This window comes from Aulostomus chinensis, chromosome 3 (assembly GCF_037954235.1).
Source record: "Aulostomus chinensis isolate RoL2024-O1b breed Wild chromosome 3, RoL_Achi_v1.0, whole genome shotgun sequence".
NCBI lineage: Eukaryota > Metazoa > Chordata > Actinopteri > Syngnathiformes > Aulostomidae > Aulostomus > Aulostomus chinensis.
In genome coordinates, this window is record NC_141322.1 from 12,605,160 (window position 1) to 12,623,932 (window position 18,773).

The 18,773-nt window shown below is 42.4% G+C and overlaps 1 protein-coding gene across 16 annotated transcripts in view; it reads right to left on the bottom strand.

Annotated features, from left to right (window-relative positions):
* Nucleotides 1–15,267, bottom strand: part of cast (calpastatin) — a 36,594-nt gene extending 21,327 nt beyond the window's left edge. For 7 of the 16 annotated variants that reach the window (XM_086198731.1, XM_086198726.1, XM_086198724.1 and 4 more), the window contains exon 1: nucleotides 7,808–7,963. In XM_086198731.1, coding sequence (XP_086054857.1) covers nucleotides 7,808–7,882 — 75 coding nt within the window. In that variant the 5' untranslated portion in view covers nucleotides 7,883–7,963. Of the gene's footprint in view, nucleotides 1–2,364; nucleotides 2,528–7,807; nucleotides 7,964–13,868; nucleotides 14,161–14,514; nucleotides 14,632–14,984 lie in introns of those variants that run through there. The other 9 variants (XM_086198716.1, XM_086198722.1, XM_086198725.1 and 6 more) reach the window with 9 other exon arrangements.
* Nucleotides 15,268–18,773: the final 3,506 nt, after the last annotated feature.

Here is an 18,773-nt window from a genome sequence, read left to right on the forward strand (position 1 = left end):
GCCTGTGGGGAAACCTTAAGAGAGAAAAAAGCCACAAACCAAGACATGATTTTGGATCTGACTGTTTACATGCAGTGATCAATAGCGTTGGTGTGGACAAAGTAACTGGAACACCTTTCATGCTCATTACGTCCGAAATGAAATGGTGATAACTTGTGATTTGATGACATTGTGAGGTCTTCCTGTTAATCTGTCCATTTGCCGTGCACAAAATGACTTGAACGGTGTGCAGATGTAGGTATTTCACACAGCTGTACCTGGTTGAAATTTTTTCTGGGCAAGGGAAGGGGCCGATTGCCATGTATCTGTTTCATGAGGAAAATCAGGACATGTGTGAAGAACAACACTCCATAAAAACAGTAACACATATAGTAATAGGGGCAGGAGTACATCACCATTTGCTACTATCACTCTTTTACCCACCATAATGACAGTGCCACAATACAGCGAGAACATTCGTCCGAGGTACACCGTGATATCTGTGCACACGAAGCACAAAAATGCCCCTCAAATGGCAATTATGCACAAATTCACTGCATTTTCACAGTAAGCAACAACTGAGATGCAGTACAGGACCTTGCCAAGTTGTTTTGCTGCTATCAAATCTGGATCAATCCCAAATCAATAAATTTCTCCTTAAATTCTATAATCCTAACAAATTTAACCAAAATCCACCCATCCACAACTCCTTGAGTCATCCAGCTTGAAGACAAACAAACTAACACCAGTTATCAAATGAACTCCTTAGTGGTGGTAAAATATTGCATAGTGTTGTTAAGCACCACTGCAACACACGCACACAGACACAGACACACACACACACACACACCGCATATTCAATTAATACATTGGCATTCAGGGGAATCCCTTTATAACAGCCGCTGTTGCACTAAAACAAGAATATTTATTAAGCCCTCTTCATCATCATGTCAAACTCAATGCAACAAAGTTTCAACTGCAGAAAGTTACAGATGTGGTAAAAGGTTGATATAAAAGCAGTAAGATGGATACATGATCCTTCTCCTTCAGGAGCAGGGTGGGCGCCCACGCTGATAACAGAACACTGACGTCAACATTGTGGCCAATTTGGGAGACCTGAGCCTCCACTGGCTGCAGCCAAAATAGACTCATGAGTTTAGTGCTGAAGTGTTCCTATCACATGGCTTGGACAGAGGCATATCGTGGATAATTGAGGGTTTGTGCAGTTCAAAGTGGCACTCTTTCAACTTGACAAATGGAAACTTTCTCTGCACTTTTAGATACGTGCAAGAGTCAAATCCTGAACGATGGGATACGTTACATGAAATAATAGAATGACACACAAGGATACGCAGTGCCTTTGTCTCCTACAAGAGAAGCAATAATGCGGGGAATCTAGGTCTCACCCAACGACGCAGTTCAAGCAGTTAGCTCGGGCCTGTTTCGAAAACTGATGACTAATGCTGGGCCCCACCCGACAAAACCACAGACATGTGAACACGGCTGCAATCAGCTCCTCGGCTAGCTGCTGCTGCTGCTGCTGCTACCACTCTAAAATAGCCCTGGCAACCTGTGAAGATGGTCAGCAGTGCGGATCACCCCTGCTACAAAAGTGCAGTCAGTGACACTGCAGGAATTTGGAGCAGAAGTGTGAAAGTAGCAACAATGTTTTCAGCTCAGAGCTGCATGAGGAGGAGGATTATTGCTGCAGGGGAATACTTGCAGACAGCTGGGTGAACTGAGGGATGCTATTTATATGACCTCGTAGGATAGATCATCAGAGGAGGGGTGATCGACACACCTTGTTGTGATTTCACAGGCAGCCGGCTAAGTGGTTTAAAATGCAACTACTTATCCAGGGGTGATGCTTTAGTTTCCACCAAAGACATAATTATAGACATTTAACCAATTTTTTTTTTTGTATTTGTGCTGTATTTGTCAATAAAATACAAACTGGCTCACTCACATTTTACTTGAATACTAATAAAACTATAAATCACAGATTTAATCAATGACACACGGGGCACATCAATAAAACAGAGTGCTACACTGCTGACAACATTCACGGTTGATTGTTGATTTGGATCACTGTTTGTTGTTACCTTGGCAACAACTTGTGGTGACACAAGTATAAAAGGAGAGTAACAACGTCATTTGTAAATCTTTGCCAACTTTCCGCAACTTGACAGACGAATGGCAGTAAACCTGAAAGCCACAAGCTGCCCACTCACACAAATCGATTGTTGTGAACTGTTAAATCTTCAACCCAAAGTCTAATCATAAGATCTCATCTGACGTGCGACAACAGCTGTCAGTCAAAGAGGAAGCCCATCCACATGCAGATTTTTACAGGAACTTGAAGGAAAATACCACCCAGATACATACCATGGGTCTGCTTGTCTGTGTATATCCTCTATATGTACTCTATCAAGATGCTCTCTTCAGGCTGCCTCACCTTAGATCCCCACTGTAGCCAGCACATTCACACACTCAAACACACACATAAGCACATAAAGACACACGCCCAGAGGTGGAAAACTTGCTGCTCCACCTTCTGGAAGCTACACAAGCCTGTGCTTCACAGGCACCGCCTCCTCAACCAGAAGCCACCAGAGCAGGCTCAGCCAGATTGGTTCGTTTGGTGCACAAAGCCCCGCCCACTCTTCGATGCCTGCCAGGAAATATGAATAAGTCCTGTTTTGTAAATAAGGATGTTGCTGTTTGATAACAGATATGATGGCCTACATTGAGATGGTTGCAGGAGGAGAAGAGTGGTGAAGTGGTGGCGAGGAGGAGGCAAAAACGGACTTCAAGCAGTGTTGTTAGGGAGAGTCTGGGTGTGTCTGACCAACTCACAGCTTAGGAATCTACTGCAGAGGCACTCAAACAACACAGACAGAATGTGTGTGTGTGTGTGTGTGTGTTTGGTTGGAAAGAAAAGACAAGAGGGAGGTCTATTACATCACATGTAGTCACACCGCTTGACAGGCAGCAAAAAGAGGGACTTTATAAAGGGCAAAGGTGTGGGAGCCCTAAATGTGGCGGTCATCAGCACAAGCTTAGACTTGTTCTCTCTGGCCTTCATGCATCTTCAAAGCTCACTCACGCAGACAGGAAACAGCACTTCTGGGCAGCAGCCAGATGTTATGTAAGAATGTTAGTAAAGCACCAGCAGCGCAAGCTTTCCACAAACCCTGCACGCTGCTTCACTGATGGGTGAGGAGCTGCTAAGGACTAACTTGAGACCTCTAGAAGAAACAACTTCTCAGAGCAAACAAAGCACCCAAGCCCACAACATCTGCACTTCAGACATGGCTGAGGAGGAAGGGCTTAAGACAGCAGCTCCCCCCTGTGTCCAATTACCCTCATAGCACCCATGTGTGGGTTTATTCTGTCTGTCAGCTCGAGTAGCCTATCAAGGGTGATTTGTGACAACACAACTCGCTGTGTCACCCTTGTTTTGTATGAGCTGACTAGAAGGCTTTCAATATACAGTGTGTAAATAGGTGGATGTTTGCAGCCGTCAATGATCTCCAGATATAAGAAACCTTTTGTTACTGCCTGGAAGCATCTTTCAAGTCAACATGACATGACTTGTTTCAACAACAGGAAGGCTGAGCTTATTAAACTTGAATTAAGATAAACAAAACTCAGGAGTGAACAAAAGCAGCGTGTTCAAGTTGTTCCACAGGCATCAGTGAAACTCTACTTTGTCTAAAAAAATACCTTTCAAAGTACAAGAAGGGGGGGTCGCTGATCTCCTTGACTTCTTGCTCAATCTGTGCCCGGCCATCTCCTTGGTAGAGGTATGTGTGTCTGTTTTCGGACTTTTCAGAATAAATGCGCTTTAACACAACAAAGGTTGCCCTCTGTTTTTGAGCGTGTTTTTGTGTTGCTGAAAGACAACACACACGCTTATACTGGATCCAAATGCCTTCCTCAGTCACCCCAGTAACACTTATCTGAATTGACAACTAATGAGCTGAAGCAGACCGAGGCCCCACCCATGCAGATCTCTGAAGCTGGGAGGTTTCTAGTCTCAATCCTTGCTTCAAACTAAAAGTGCGAGGCTGAAAGATATCAGGTTTCCAAAATAAAGCTGGTGGGAAAGCAGCACTGGTACTTGCACATGATCATAATTGATAGAGGGACAGAAAATATCAGGAGGGGATAAAAGAGAGTTCAATCCTGCACATGAAGGAAAAAGTGGATAAAAGATAAAGGAAAAGTTGACAAACCACACCAAGAATACACATCTCATTCGGAAAGGGGTGACTAGACATACAAACTCTGAGCTCTGAAGGATTTTAGTCTGCTTCAGATCATTGTTTTGGGTGCGCTGACCAACACTGTTGGTGTTATTCTGTCTGTCGTTACTTCTGGTCTTTGTTGGATTTCTTGCCTGTGCGGTGGTCTGATCTGATCAAATGCATCTCATGTCTAGTCTTTGTTTGAGTTTGGCTTCCCGTATGTTTTAATTTCTGGTTTAATTATTTCTAACTATTTTCTGCTTGCTCTTGAGTTTGCATTTTGGTCCAACCAAGCATCACATGAATATTTTTGTGGGCCAATCTGGAATTTAGCATCGCCATCACCCTCTACAAGAGGCCAGTGAGATTTTGACATCGGATTTTCCAAAAATAAGCTGTGTGGCAAATAAAAGTTTGAGAATTAAACAAATCAACACATTTTTCAAATGTAAATCCAGTTGTTCGAAATAAAAAGCTAACATTATGCTCTTAACAAGTATACTGGAGATGCTTGACTTCAACATCACAACAACTAGCTGGTCCTTTGTTCAGGGCGATGACATTTGTGAACGAAAACCTCTGTGGTCTTGTGCTGCCACTTCTTAGCATCACTGTTTCTATGACTTGGCGTGTGTCCACCACAAAAAAGACATTTAATTCAGTTAGATTGGCGTTGTTTACATGCTGCCGCCATTTATTTTAAACACGTGACATGACACCACCACAATGCTAAGGTTGCGGTCATTCATGTTATGTATTTTCTGAGAGTTCGGCCTGCTGACGTGTTTTAATCCTGGTGACCTCATCATCAAAACTAACCTCGTTTATTCAGGTTTTACACCATGAATTGATCCCGTGTCTTTTGGAAATACACAGCAACAGTGTAAACTAAACAATGAAGAGAATCTCTTCTGTCTGCATCAACATATATTGATCTAATGAATTACAAAACACAAATAACAGTTCAACTATGATGCATCTTAGTATCCATTTTACATGATGCCTGAACCGCTCCTGCCTTGTGGCGCGATCAGGGCTTGGAAATGTGCCTTTTCTGCATTTACATGCTACAATCAAACCCAAATCTGGAGAATGTTTGGAAACACACACACACACACACACACACACACACACACACACACACACACACACACACACACACAACACATACGGCCGCGATAAGAAGTCCTATTCATCAAACACCACAATGTGTGTTATAACCTTTTATCACTGTAACACTAATATATTTCCATTAACATGAGCACTACAGATAAAAATAAAAAAAAACTAACCATATTTGTCTAAATCTATAAATAGTGGCCCCTGTACAGCTGTGTTTTTCTGCAGTCGTCCCTTATCAAAAGAGCATCATCCCTTTGAGAATGAAACAGCTGCAACGTTACCTTTAGAGCAGTATGAGACAATCATATATGAGAAATTAGACAGAAATTGCCTTCCCCACACGATGAGAGTCCTTATTGTGCCATCTCTAAATTTAGCCCTGTACTTTCCCCCTGGTTTGTTGACCCACACTCCTCCCCACACTGGAAACAATCTCAGAAAAATGTGGAAATGTCTCCATTTATGTTTCCTCTGTCATTGTAGTCTAGGTTAGCTGACGCTCCATACATACACACGCTAACTGTTTCCCAACACGTTACGGAGTCATAATTGTTTCGTGCAAGTATTTGGAGCACAAGAGGCACTCCGCCATGAAGAAAAGCTGAGAGCTTGTCATTAAGCTAAAAGATATCACAAGCTTGAAGCATCATCGTTGGCTGCTTTCATGTGTTTATGTGAAGTCTGATACCAAGAGTCTAAATCAGTACATCAAATTGCAGTTTCCAGAAAGCGTGGGGCTGCCTGGCAGGTTTCATTACATGGCGGGGACAAACATGTGGCTGCGAGCACCAACTTCAGGTCAAACATGTCGGACGTAAACAGACAGCACATCTCACTGAAGTGGAGGTGAGCCTGAGGGCCTGGAAACTACTCAAGACTTGATTTTATATAACAGGATGTGACAAAAGCCTGTGAGCCAACCATCAGGCAAAAGTGACGGTGAAACGTGGAATCTGACAGTACACGTTCCTGATGAGTTGTGGTTAGCAACACGCAACCCCTGACGACGGGACAAACACACAAACACACATTTTACAAGAAAGACAATGGTGATCCTTTGCTGCACAAGATACAAATAAATGTTTGGTGCTCATGCTCAAGCGTACTCATCCTCATTTACTGGCACAAACACAAGCACAGGGCCTGAGGGCTTATTACTCATCAATACCGTTGATCTGCCTGTGCCTACTCTCCACATAACCAGCTTCCAACAGCAGCAAAAGCTAAACAGCTGTTCACGATGCCTCAGTATCCGGACAACTCGTGACGTAAGTCAGCAAAATGCACGTGACACAAGCTCCTGCTAACTAACCCGGCTGGTCTGTGGTGCTTTCAAAGGTAACAGTTAAGAGAGAGAGAGAACTAACCCGGCTGGTCTGTGGTGCTTTCAAAGGTAACAGTTAAGAGAGAAGCGTGTTTGTTTTCCTGACAGTGGAGGCGTGTCTAACATCAGACTTTTGAGAATTTTGTGATTGTGATGTTTCATCAAGAGAGCATGTTTACTTCATCTTGTAGGGTTTTATTTTTGTCTCTTATGAGCTTGATTTCCAACGTGGAAGATTACTAATGTGAGGTAATGGATATGTATGTACGTTTGACAGTATGAGTGTGCGAGCTACTCTCTTCTGGTCATTTGTGGACTTTGTTTTCATAGTTGTGTGTGTGTACCATCAAGATATGTCTTCCTGTCGGTTGTTTCCCGTCACTGTAGAGATAATGGAGCCAGACCACTGAGAGTGGTGCGGGAAACCTCCTTCTTAAAGTCTGAAAGATTTCAGGATTCACTGTTTAACCTTTGACACGTGATGTGACTGAGAGAAAACAAACACAGCCCTGATAACAGATCAGCAGCCACTGGCCTGTTGCATATCACCACGTTCATTACCAGAAATGAGAATCTTATGAAAAGAAAAGGCTGAGGCTAAAGGATGTGCAAAAAACAGCTTATTCCAGATACACCCCCTTTGCAGATTACTCCATCGCAGCACATTATCTCACAAGAATGCTATTTGGGCGAGACGTAAGGACTCTGTCCTGCGGAATGACAACAATACCTCAAGTGAAATAAGCGTATCATCTGAGCTAACAACATAGTTTGACCATTTTTCCTCACTGTTGAGAAGTAAAGCAACTGGTAGCAAACAACGCAGGCCTTGTCCCAGCCTCGGTTTAATGTCTCACGTTCACACACACACTGAACTCACAGAAGCTGACTGAGAGATTCACATTCCAGCAGAGAGAGAGAGAGAGGGAGAGAGACTTGGTTCAGAGCGAGACAGTTACAGTGCTCCCTCTGTAACTCCTTTGTTAAACAGACAGTAAAGCAGGTCAGCTAACTCTAGCAGAACAGAACACATTGGCAGCTTGACCCAGATTAACAAAACAAAACAAAACACATGTGATTACTTGGATTTATCATGGCACAAAAAGACACACACTTAGAGAATTACACACACCTGCTCCTCCACGGCCACATCCTGGAGGGCCGGGGTGTCCCGAGGGCCTCGGATCCAGCTCAGTATCTGGCCCATGTTGGCTGAAAGTGCCTCTGAGAGTGTACGAGTCTGTCAGCCTCTGCCTTGTCTGTCAGCTTGCAGCATGTTTCCAACACGCAGGGAAGGGAATGAGAGAGCGGGAGGGGGGGGGGGTGGAAGGGGGGCGTGGTCCGGGAGCAGAAGGGGCTGGGAGAAGGCTCTGATGTGTACAAGTCACAAGGGGCCGGGCTATAACTCTCTCTGGGCTATAAAGGGAAGCTAGCTGACCATGGGCTGACACCCACCTGATGAGGGCACACATGTGGGCTCCTTCTCACACACACATACGTACTTGGGCATAAAAATACACCTGCTCCAGCCGATGTATACAACTATTTTTGACCTGCCGCATGCTGTATTTAAAACTCCCTTATCTGAGACAGCATCAGAGCTATGAGGCACACACCCAGATTTGTCATGATACACACAGCTTGAGCACATACAGGTTTATGTACACACTTATTACGCAGCAATAAGAGAGAGCTTATGCAACTATCCTGGCCTTCTAATCACCTGTTGGGAATACAGGGAGTGGCTGCAGTCATGTTACACCTGCATCCACTTTAGATCTCTCCTGGGGAGGAATCTTGTTTAATCCTAAAGAATTCAAAATTTAACCATAAATCTGTCAGTGAGGGGGATTTTCATCACGACTATGCGCATCAAAACAGCAGCATGTGGAGTTTTGCTGTGAGACTCAAAGATGTTTTATGGCTGAAGGCATGGGTGTTGACTCTGAGCCGTGTCAGTGTTCAAGGTTACACATTCAGCAAATAATTAAAGTGGACGGACAGGATCACCTGAACACCAGCAGTGTGAAAACTATAACGAAGCTATGAACCTTTTCTCCATTGTTGCCTTGTCATTTTAATCATGCTCATAACTCCACAGCTCTACCTCACCCATACTTGGGTGTATGGCGCCTCTCTTAGGACAGCTCTTGGGTGCGGCGTGCAGACAATATGCTCTTTAAGTGAGTCACTGTGATAGAATCCGTGGGTGCGATTAGCAGGAACGAGTCAAAACATGATGATTCTTTTCACGCAGCAGCTGAAATGGTCAGTTGAGCTGAGCATGAAGGAGCAGTTTGTTTATGGAGGATGAATGGGTGGCACTGCAGCATCGCAGCAGGTGCAGAGGGACACTGAGTGGTGCAGTAGCCTGCTGGACAGCACCACTAACACAGACTTAAGAATGTCTTTAGATTGTTCAGGAGACCAGCTGCCAGTCCAAAACTGTCCAGTAACCGTATCGACTTGAACTGGACATGTCTGACATGAAAAAGAAACACAATCAGCACAGAAGGTTCCAGCGTTGTCTGGGTCACCCTTACAGAATCACTTCAGTACCAATAGGCCTGTCACGATAACACAAGCTGCCCCAGAATTTACTGTGATAGAAGATATTATCATTTTAACAATATCTGTTCAAACATAAAACAATTATTAAAGATGGCATACAAAAATGACTCTATCTGGAACAAATTTTAAATATTCAGTTTGACAACACTGCAGTGAAGCAGCGTGCGTGTGTGTGTGTATGTGTGTGTGTGGAATGAGGTCGTACAAGTCTGCCTTTTTTAAATCCTTTTTTTTTGCACAGAACAGGTGCATTCCATACTGTTACAATGGACATCATGTCTTTAAGAAAATATTCACAAACAATCATTGCACGGAACGCTCCCTGTCAGGCGGACACGCCTTTAGCAGTGTGATGTGCCACCAAACCCAGCCAGTAAAGCAAGCTGGTGCACCATGGGAAATAACAATATCCTGCTGTCATGTCATGTGGCGCAAAGACAGCCACCTGTTGATGTGATAAACTTTCACCGCGAAGATTTGGATCAGCTGACGGTGAGAGGCTCATTGGAGTTGAATAAGAGTATGAAAATCAATGACAATGATCAGATATTTGTCATAAATGCACTTCTGTGTGCTTGTGCCACAGATGCCGGTGCACGTAACTGGACGCCGCTGCTAAACCTGATCACTGTTATATTTAGAGCCAGATATCTACGAGCTCTGTCCAGCATCACGTCACACACGGCTGTGTTTCCTCACAAATACTCAGAGCTTCTAGCAGGAAAATCTCTGCAGCCAGCAGCAATCAAACCGTTGCATCTGAGACATGGACCTACATTTTATGTGGTCAAGTGGGTCGTGGTTGGCACTGGGTATCAACAAGGACCTCATAATATGAAAAAGAAGATGATACATGGGGTAAGAGGATGTACTGCTATACAATATGATACAATAATTGTTGCAATACTCTCCATAATTTAGAGAAAAATTCTAACTAGAGTTGAAAATATAACTTGCTGTGTACCATTTAGGTCATCTAATCATTTACACATAGGGTTATATTTACAATTGACTGGACAAATAGAGTCAAAATATTTCATTCAAAAATTCCATACCAACATAACAGAGGTATTTGCAAAGCTGGTCAATCTAACATTATGTGTCATAGCTGAGGGGCTCCCAAAAGACCCTGGGTGAGCGTGTGCAGTTGCCCAGGAAGGGTCACAGATCATAGGTCAGCCTGAGGAACACATGATAGCAGAGGAGCAACGCTAACGTTGGCAGCAGTGGCAAAGAACAATCAATAGATCAAAAGTACAACCAGTGGAATTGCTTTCTTACGCTGGATACAGCAAGAAGAAACCACGGTGGTCATCCTGCAGGATGACTAAGAGTGGGTCAGCCATGCCAGGTCACATCCTGGATGTATTCAAAACTTTCCTGAGAAGTAGGACGGATTGTTATAACTGAGAAATGCTACTACTGTTACATGAAGACATAAAGTTTTGTTTTGAATTCCTTAAACGGAGGAACGCAGGTTTCAGCCAGGATCAGAACAGAAGGCTAACGGTGTGTAATGGAGTGTCCTACTACGTAAAGGTGCCAATGTAACAAAGCAATCTTTACAATTTGAATAACCTGTCTATTGTTAATGTGATTAAAAAATTACATTCATATGAATGTGAGCAGCATATTTTTAGGCATTAAAAAAAATTAATAAAAAAAAAAAAAACAATTACAGAAAAGCCAACTAGTAATGAGCACCAACAAGTAAAATCCAACCAGACTGCTGAAATAAAACATTTCCAGTAACTCTGCTGTCTGATAAACTTTGCAGGTGGTGTCAGTTTTCAGAGAAGGAAGTGAATTTTCAAAACAAGTTCAGGACGTCTGTTTGCCACATAAAGTTGGGGCTGTGCTGCTTTTTCATCTTCTCATTTTGAACAGAGGGAAAACGCGATGCTAAAATGACTCACTATCACCCCTTGAGGTTCAAAGCGTTATTACACTATCTGTCAAGCAGGGGCTAGCTGGTTCGCGTGCTAACTGGGTTTTTCCAGCCACGCTTCAATAATCCAGATGAAAAGGGAAAATCTGTGACTGTCTGTTGAGCACAGACAGTGACTTTTAGGTAGCTAGGTAGGAATGTCTGCTTGACACATTACGCTCTGAGGAAAACTTGTCCAGGTACTGGATGAGCTTCTCCCCATTGACAGATGGCGTCTTTCATTTCTACACAGACATTCAGCATTGCCGTTACATTCGGAGGACACACAGGCAGCAGATAAACAAACATGAAGCTCTTATTCATACAATCAACATGTACAAGGTCACAGCCTCTCAAGCGGGATTGTGCTCAGAAGGGGGAGACAAACACGGATTTACTGGAGCAGCAGTCTTTCACCCTTCCACACACAGAGTTGCTCAAACATCTCTGATCTCATCCATTTCAAAGGTTCTAAAATTCTTCTGTTCTCTACAATTATTTATTTGAAACCCCGAATTACATGTAAGATATTCGCCGGTTTCACCTGATAAATGGCAGAGAAATATTAGGATGCTGTATTACTATATAACGTTGAATATATGAGAAATACGATTAAGTTCAAAACTACAAACAAAACTACGATATCTCTACTGGAGGTAATGTAGTTACACTGGGGCTAACCACAACTTAGGGGCCACTGGGGACCCCCCTTCTCTCACCAGGGCCCTTCTATCTCGGCGTCCTTGCACCACCAATGTTAAAAGATCAACACTTGGTTGAAGTTTTTAAAACTGAAACAACACAAATCTCAACATCTAGACGATAAAATAAATATCCTAAAAATGTTCCAGCATTGTGGGAAAGGAAACTTCTCTTTAACTCAACACGCCCACACATGTATGAACATACGCTCACGCGAGCACGCACACATGCATACGCACACACGCGCAAACATCCTTGATCTTAGATTTTTGGTTTGCACCTTCAATGATACATTTCCTAGCCTTTGACCCTAAAACCCAGTCTTGAACTCTGACAAACCATTGAAGATGTAAGGATGTGCAAAATGTCCTCACTGTCATTCTGCTGATAAAATATGGATTCTGTTCCTCACTATGGAGCAAGTTCAAGGATACACAACAACAACACACACACACACACACACACAGAGTCTGAGGGGTTTTATGATGTCATGAATCTGGTTGGACATTCAGTCTCCACAGGATGCTCCATTCTATTGTCTATTGTCTCACCGATTGAGCATCCGACTGGTTTCACAGGTTGTTTTCTTTCACTGCTTTGAAGTGAAAGGACAAAAACGGCAAGCCCCCTCAAACGGAGCTCTAACGGTTCACAAGTGTGTGGGTTGTATGTCATCAGGTGATGAATACTTTACATTAATGTAGAGTTTTAAATGGTTCGCAACACTTATGCTAAACTTAAGTGCTGATGATTACGTACCGTATTGTGATTGCAATATAATAAACATATAGTATCATAAATCTACTCGAATGTTTATCAAGAAAAATGCACATTGAAAAACTAATCATTTTTCTTACAAAGCCATTCCTCTAACATCGGTGCTGTATTATTCAAAACAATGCATTCTCAGTTTTTATGCGATCACATAATTTCCCGGGCAGATATCACGGTTGTGATTCGATGCCATTTTTTTTTTTGCCTCGGAAGGCCAAACCTGAAAACTGATGGTGAAAAGCGATAACATTGTATTTTGCTCTTCATGCTGCTCCATTCAGTCCTGACCTGCAAAAATTATTCTGAAAAATATCCAACATAAAAATATATGAGGGGGATTTCACCTGTGAGGCCCATTGTTATCATGATTGCTTTTAAATGAATTTAAATGAATTAAATTGTTCATTTGCACATGGGCGGCGCACAATTAAAGATAATTACACCAATTAGCTAAGATGTCCCTGTACAGGTAGGCACGAAACCTGTCACATCAAGAACAATATCTAAAATAACAGAATATATAAAAAGTCCATTCATATAGACATGACACTATAATGAGACAACAGATAAATAAACGTAAAAACATAAAACAGCGCACTGGTGACAATGTTGCGTTCTGATTTTAGATTTTCTTTTCTGTATTTGACAGGCCCTACTTTGGCCACGGATTCTATTTTACTGTGCAGCATCAATGGTAATTCAATATTAGGATTTCTGACAATTTTTTTTATGCCCTCAGAGGCTCTCGTTTTTCTATCAACATATAAATTCGGAAATAAACTATTCAATTACCAATACTTTAAAACGCTACATCCGAGAGCCGAGTTATCCTCTTACTCCTACGGGACACTGCAGCAAGCTCGACCTCTGAGCCAAACTCTCACCTCCATGAACAACTGGAACTCATTCAAAGTTGAAAGAAGTGAGCACGTTCGAGCATAACTTAGTTGAAACACATACACACAAACACACCCTCACAGATAAAGACTGACAGCTTTTACTGTAATGTAAGCGCATTTCAAAGGTTATTTTTGCAGAGTCCCTGCCAAGTTATAAAGAGCATTGAGCACTTCACTCTTCAACTAGTTGTGCTGGTTTTCCGCTGTATATAAGCAGATATGCAGCGTCTTATTTGGTGCCAGCAGGTTGATAGTTATATGGCTGCTATAGGCTGGAAGAAGAGAGGGAGAGAGAGGGAGAGGGAGAGAGAGGTACTCACAAAAGTCATCCAGTACTTTGCATATGCCATGATGAATGAAGGATCAGGAGGAGACACTGGTACAAAATACAGCTGCACCCTGCTCTGCCACTTTCTCCTGTCTCCACGGGTGGATCTTTTTCATGCCTTCCCCAACACACTGCCACTCCCCACACACTTTCACACAATTACCACACCGAGCTGTACGTGTGTGAAAGAGGCAATGTGTGTGTCTCAATAATTCAGATGACACACTTTCCAGCTGAATCTGGCGCTTCCAAAGAGTAATCTAGCATTGACTTTGGAATGTACCAGCTCCCCCTAACTCACTCACTCACTCACTGACTCCCCTCTTCCACAAACAAGCACACACACGCATGCACACACACACACACACACACACACATCCTTTCCTTAGGGAAACTGACTGCTATTGTGTATTTCTGCATGGTTTCCTCACCCTGGTTCCTAATGACTCTACACTCTTTTTAATCACATTGTCCCATCAGCACAGACACACACTACTTCTATCGTGTTCACAGGAATAGTCAGGAATATTCACAATTCACACCAGCATGTAAGCAACAACAAACCACATTCTCTGCGACGTGTGAAAACATCCTCATAGCATAACACATGAGCTAAACTATTTCCGTCTGCAACTTACTCCGCTCGCCTCCTTTGTGTCTTTATGGTGGCCATGACCTCTCTTCTTATGGGACATCTTTAAAACCAACTACTGATGAACTTTTTCAGCTCCCTGAAAGCACAAAGTCTTGTGTTTGAAGTAAAATTCTTCAGGCTGATCTGCCCCCTCGCAGCAACTTGCCCCTCCCCCCCCCAAGACAACTTTGACGACTGATCGAAGTTGTTGGCATAAAAGGGGATTGAAATCATACAGACACAGTTACCCCATGAGTCTGTAATAACAGCTACGAGTCTGCATGTGAAACGGCCATTTTAAACACATCTGAGGTGTAACAATAAGAGTGGTCGGTGATCATTTAAACTGCATCCAATCAATGCACGTCTGATCATTCCTTCTGTGCTTCAGGTTAAAATACATTTCTGGATTTATGCAGGAAAACCTCGGAATTCTGGCATGATGGGACACGCCCCGGTGAAGCGTTGACTCACCGCTGATGTTCTTTTTCCACCCTGGAGACCGGTCTTTGGGTTACACAACGCTGCCCCCTGGTGGCTACAACCGGCATCTCTGACAGACGAAAACCTGCTAATGTCAACAGCTAGCTAGCATAACATTTCTGTGGTGGTGTTTTCTTCCTGAAACACGCCTTTTATTACTATACTTTCTACCCACTTGAAAAGCTAATATAGCCGAGGGTCTGAAGTGTCGCTTTTTAATTTGATTAGTAGCCAAAGCAGGTTGACGGGGAGTATCGACGGTGCTGTATTCCACAACCGCAACAACGACATACAGAGAACTTACATGTGTCAAAATAAAAGCTCATGTACGGACACTTCCAATCACATTTGGAAGCACATCCCGGCTCACAATTTGTAACTTTACATCAACTTCATAAATTAGCGTACAACAAGATCAATTGGCTTTATTTTCACATGATTATTATGATTAACTACGTTCAAATTTAAGCACAAATATTTTCATTATATCCAGGACTCAATATTTAACACTTACTTTTAAATGTAATATTTTACTTAAACATCTAAGTTCCCCCCCACATATGAAATGATTGCTACCACCTTAATATGTGGTGTAAGTGGGGAAAATGCACCCAAATTTGAAAGTATATTAATTTTCGCATTTGACAGCCAACAATGGAGAAAGGAAAAAATTTGCCTCTGATGATGAGAGCCATCACAATTATAACAGAACATGTTACTGAAATGCCAGAAACCATTTATTTATAAGGTAGGTTAAAAGATGACAAGTGAAAGGCTTATGGCGGTAATTACACACCCTAAACACACATCCCTGTCAGTGCAGACCTAATCAGATACTGATTTATTTCAGAGTAAATGTATCCCACAGTAGCATAGGTCTAGCGTTCATCTTTCACATTTCTCTGTTGATGTGTGTGTGGTGGGCGGAGGGGCTGCTGGGTAATGATGGTGATAAGTGGTGTGTGACTGATGATAGTGGGTGGCTTATTAAGATGATGAATAATTTTAAATACTTTATACATCCCCCCTCAATTAGAAAACCAAAAGAAGGTCTACTTGAAAACAGAACACTTCTGAAAAATACAACGATTTGATCTCCCTCACAATGTGAAGGCTCGTGACATAGCGCTATCTTACTGTGCTCTCATAGTGACACTTGGATTATCTGAAGCTGGTAAGATCATGGGAAGTTTTTTTGTTTTTTTATAGAAAAAACATACAACATTATTGTTGTGACTTGTATGTTTTATATCGAGGATTTCAAGAAATAACCAAAAGTGTCCTAATAAATATAGCACGAATAATAAGGTTCTATATTTTATTATTTACCCCCCTTCTATAATTTGCATCTCAGTGATAACAAAAGAAAATAAGTATGAGAACCTTGTGTGAACAGCAGCTGTGTCACAATCTACTGGACACAAATGAAGGCGGTGAAACAAAACAAAGGCAGCTGGAGCACTTCCTGTCGCATCAGCTTCCTGTCAGCTTTCTGAGCTCTGTTCTTCAGCACAGCTCCCTGGGGCCATGCATGCTGGATGAAGAGAATCTCAACACAGATGCCCTTCAGGCCATTCAGCCCATCTGACCTTCACACTTCTTGATAAGCGTCTGAATCCTGTCGCCTGTCAGTCAGCAGGTTCTTCACTGATGCCGGGCCGGATCTCATCACACTGACATTTTTGCAGCAGCTTCTGTTAATAGCTGACATTTGTTTAACATTGATGGAGCTTCTGAGACATAAAAGACTGAAACAATCTCTTAACCTTTCCTTATTTTATTCGCACGTTCCATGATGACTCATATTGGCAACAGCTGAAAATGGCTGCGCAGTGAGTTGCTCTCCAAATAGTTTCTGTATCTGGAAAGAAACGGTCACAGACAGCACCACACAACACGTGATCGGAGCCATGAAAGGATACCCATGGTTCAGTTGCTTACCAAAAGAAAGGTCATAAGCACAAGCAAGTGACACAAAGATGTCTCTCTGGGTCAGAAATCAGCCGCGTCAGTGTGTGTCAACAAAAGTGACACATGATTTTTAGAGAAACCTTGTATTTAAGTACAATTTTCATCTGGGTGTTTTTTCTTTTTAAGGTCCAAATGGCGGACGTGTGCGTCCACCAAGCTGTCCTAGAAATTATTGTAATAGAAGATATTGTCATTTTAACAATATTTATAAAATCTAAAACAATTATCAAAGATGGTATACAAAAATTGCTGTAACAAATTTTACATATTCAGTTTGACAACATTGCAGTGTGTGTGTGTGTGTGTGTGTGTGTGTGTGTGTGTGTGTGTGTGTGTGTGTGTGTGTGTGTGTGTGTGTGTGTGTGTGTGTGTGTGTGTGTATGTCTTTAGGACATGGTGGGGTCCAGAATCTGACAGTATATTCCAAGTGTGGAGCTCCAAAATTATTTTTTTTCCAGTCTAAAATCCCGCACCCAAAAAAGTCTAAATTCAGTGGGGAAAGGGTCTAAATGAGTCCTGTAAGGTTTTCAAGGTTGACTCCATGGACTTTTACTGACAAGCGTGTTAGGTTGTTTCTTTCTGTAAGAGTAAATCAGAGGTGCCATCCTGGTGCTAACGACACTGATTAGCTGCTAACACAGCTAATATCAAGGTAAAAGGACCAATTGTCAAATAAAACGGCTTACTACCAGCATTGAATAATGGTTAAAGGTAGGTTTATATATCCATAACAGGCATTCTTTATTAGAGCCTTAACTTAACATTAGATGACCAGTAATGCAGCGTCAAACCCAGCAATATTATTATCAAAGTTCAATGTGAAGGTTCCATTTAGATCTATATGTTCCTATAATTCTACGTCAGAGTGAATGAATTAAATAACATTATAGCTTTAAATAGAAACTTAAAAATAGACTTTATGTGTTTATATGTGTGTTTATGGAAAGGTGTTTATGTGATATAAATATATATATACATATGTATATATATATATATATATATACACACACACACACACACACACACACACACATACATTGTCACACAAAAGCAAGCACCATGTATTATGAAACTAAACTGCAGATGCAAAACTTCACTAGCTTCAACCTGGTAACAAAGATGGTATTGTTACGCCTGGGTGGAGCATGAGGGTTCCCTCAGCAGTGAGGTTTTTGCCCATCTTCAGTGCAAGAACTTTGACTCGGTCCTAGGGGCCAACCCAAGCATTGAAAAAAATCATAGTATGGAGTGATGGCTGCGGCTATCAAAATTGGCGTAGTACCATCACAAATGCGTAAATAGATCTGGCCATGGAGCATGGTGTCACCATAGAACAAAGGTGTCTGGTTGCAGGGCACACACAAATGGAGAGTGACTCCATGCATAGCCTCATTGAACGTGACTTCATTGTCATCTTCGAGACTGAACGTCTGCATCCATCCCCATACAAGGGCACCCAGATATTCCACAGTGACTTCATGAAGTTATCTGGGGCCTATGTCGCCAACATTCAACCAGGAAGAAAAGTTGGCGACCCCACAGTCCATGACCTTCGGGCTCTCCAGTACCTGGCAGATGGTGGAATCTGGTACAAGTTGAATTTTGAGTCTGACTAGGAGGACCTGCCTCAGCGACTCAGCATCCCCAAACAAACATTTCCACTGGGTCCCACTCTTTCCTGCCCAACTGCAAATTACTCTCCAGAAATTCAAAAACTTGCAGGCAAAGAAACCAGTACTACCAAGAGTGGCCCACCAGTACTATGACAACCTCCCTCATCGGTAGGCAGTGTGAAAACAAGTTCACACA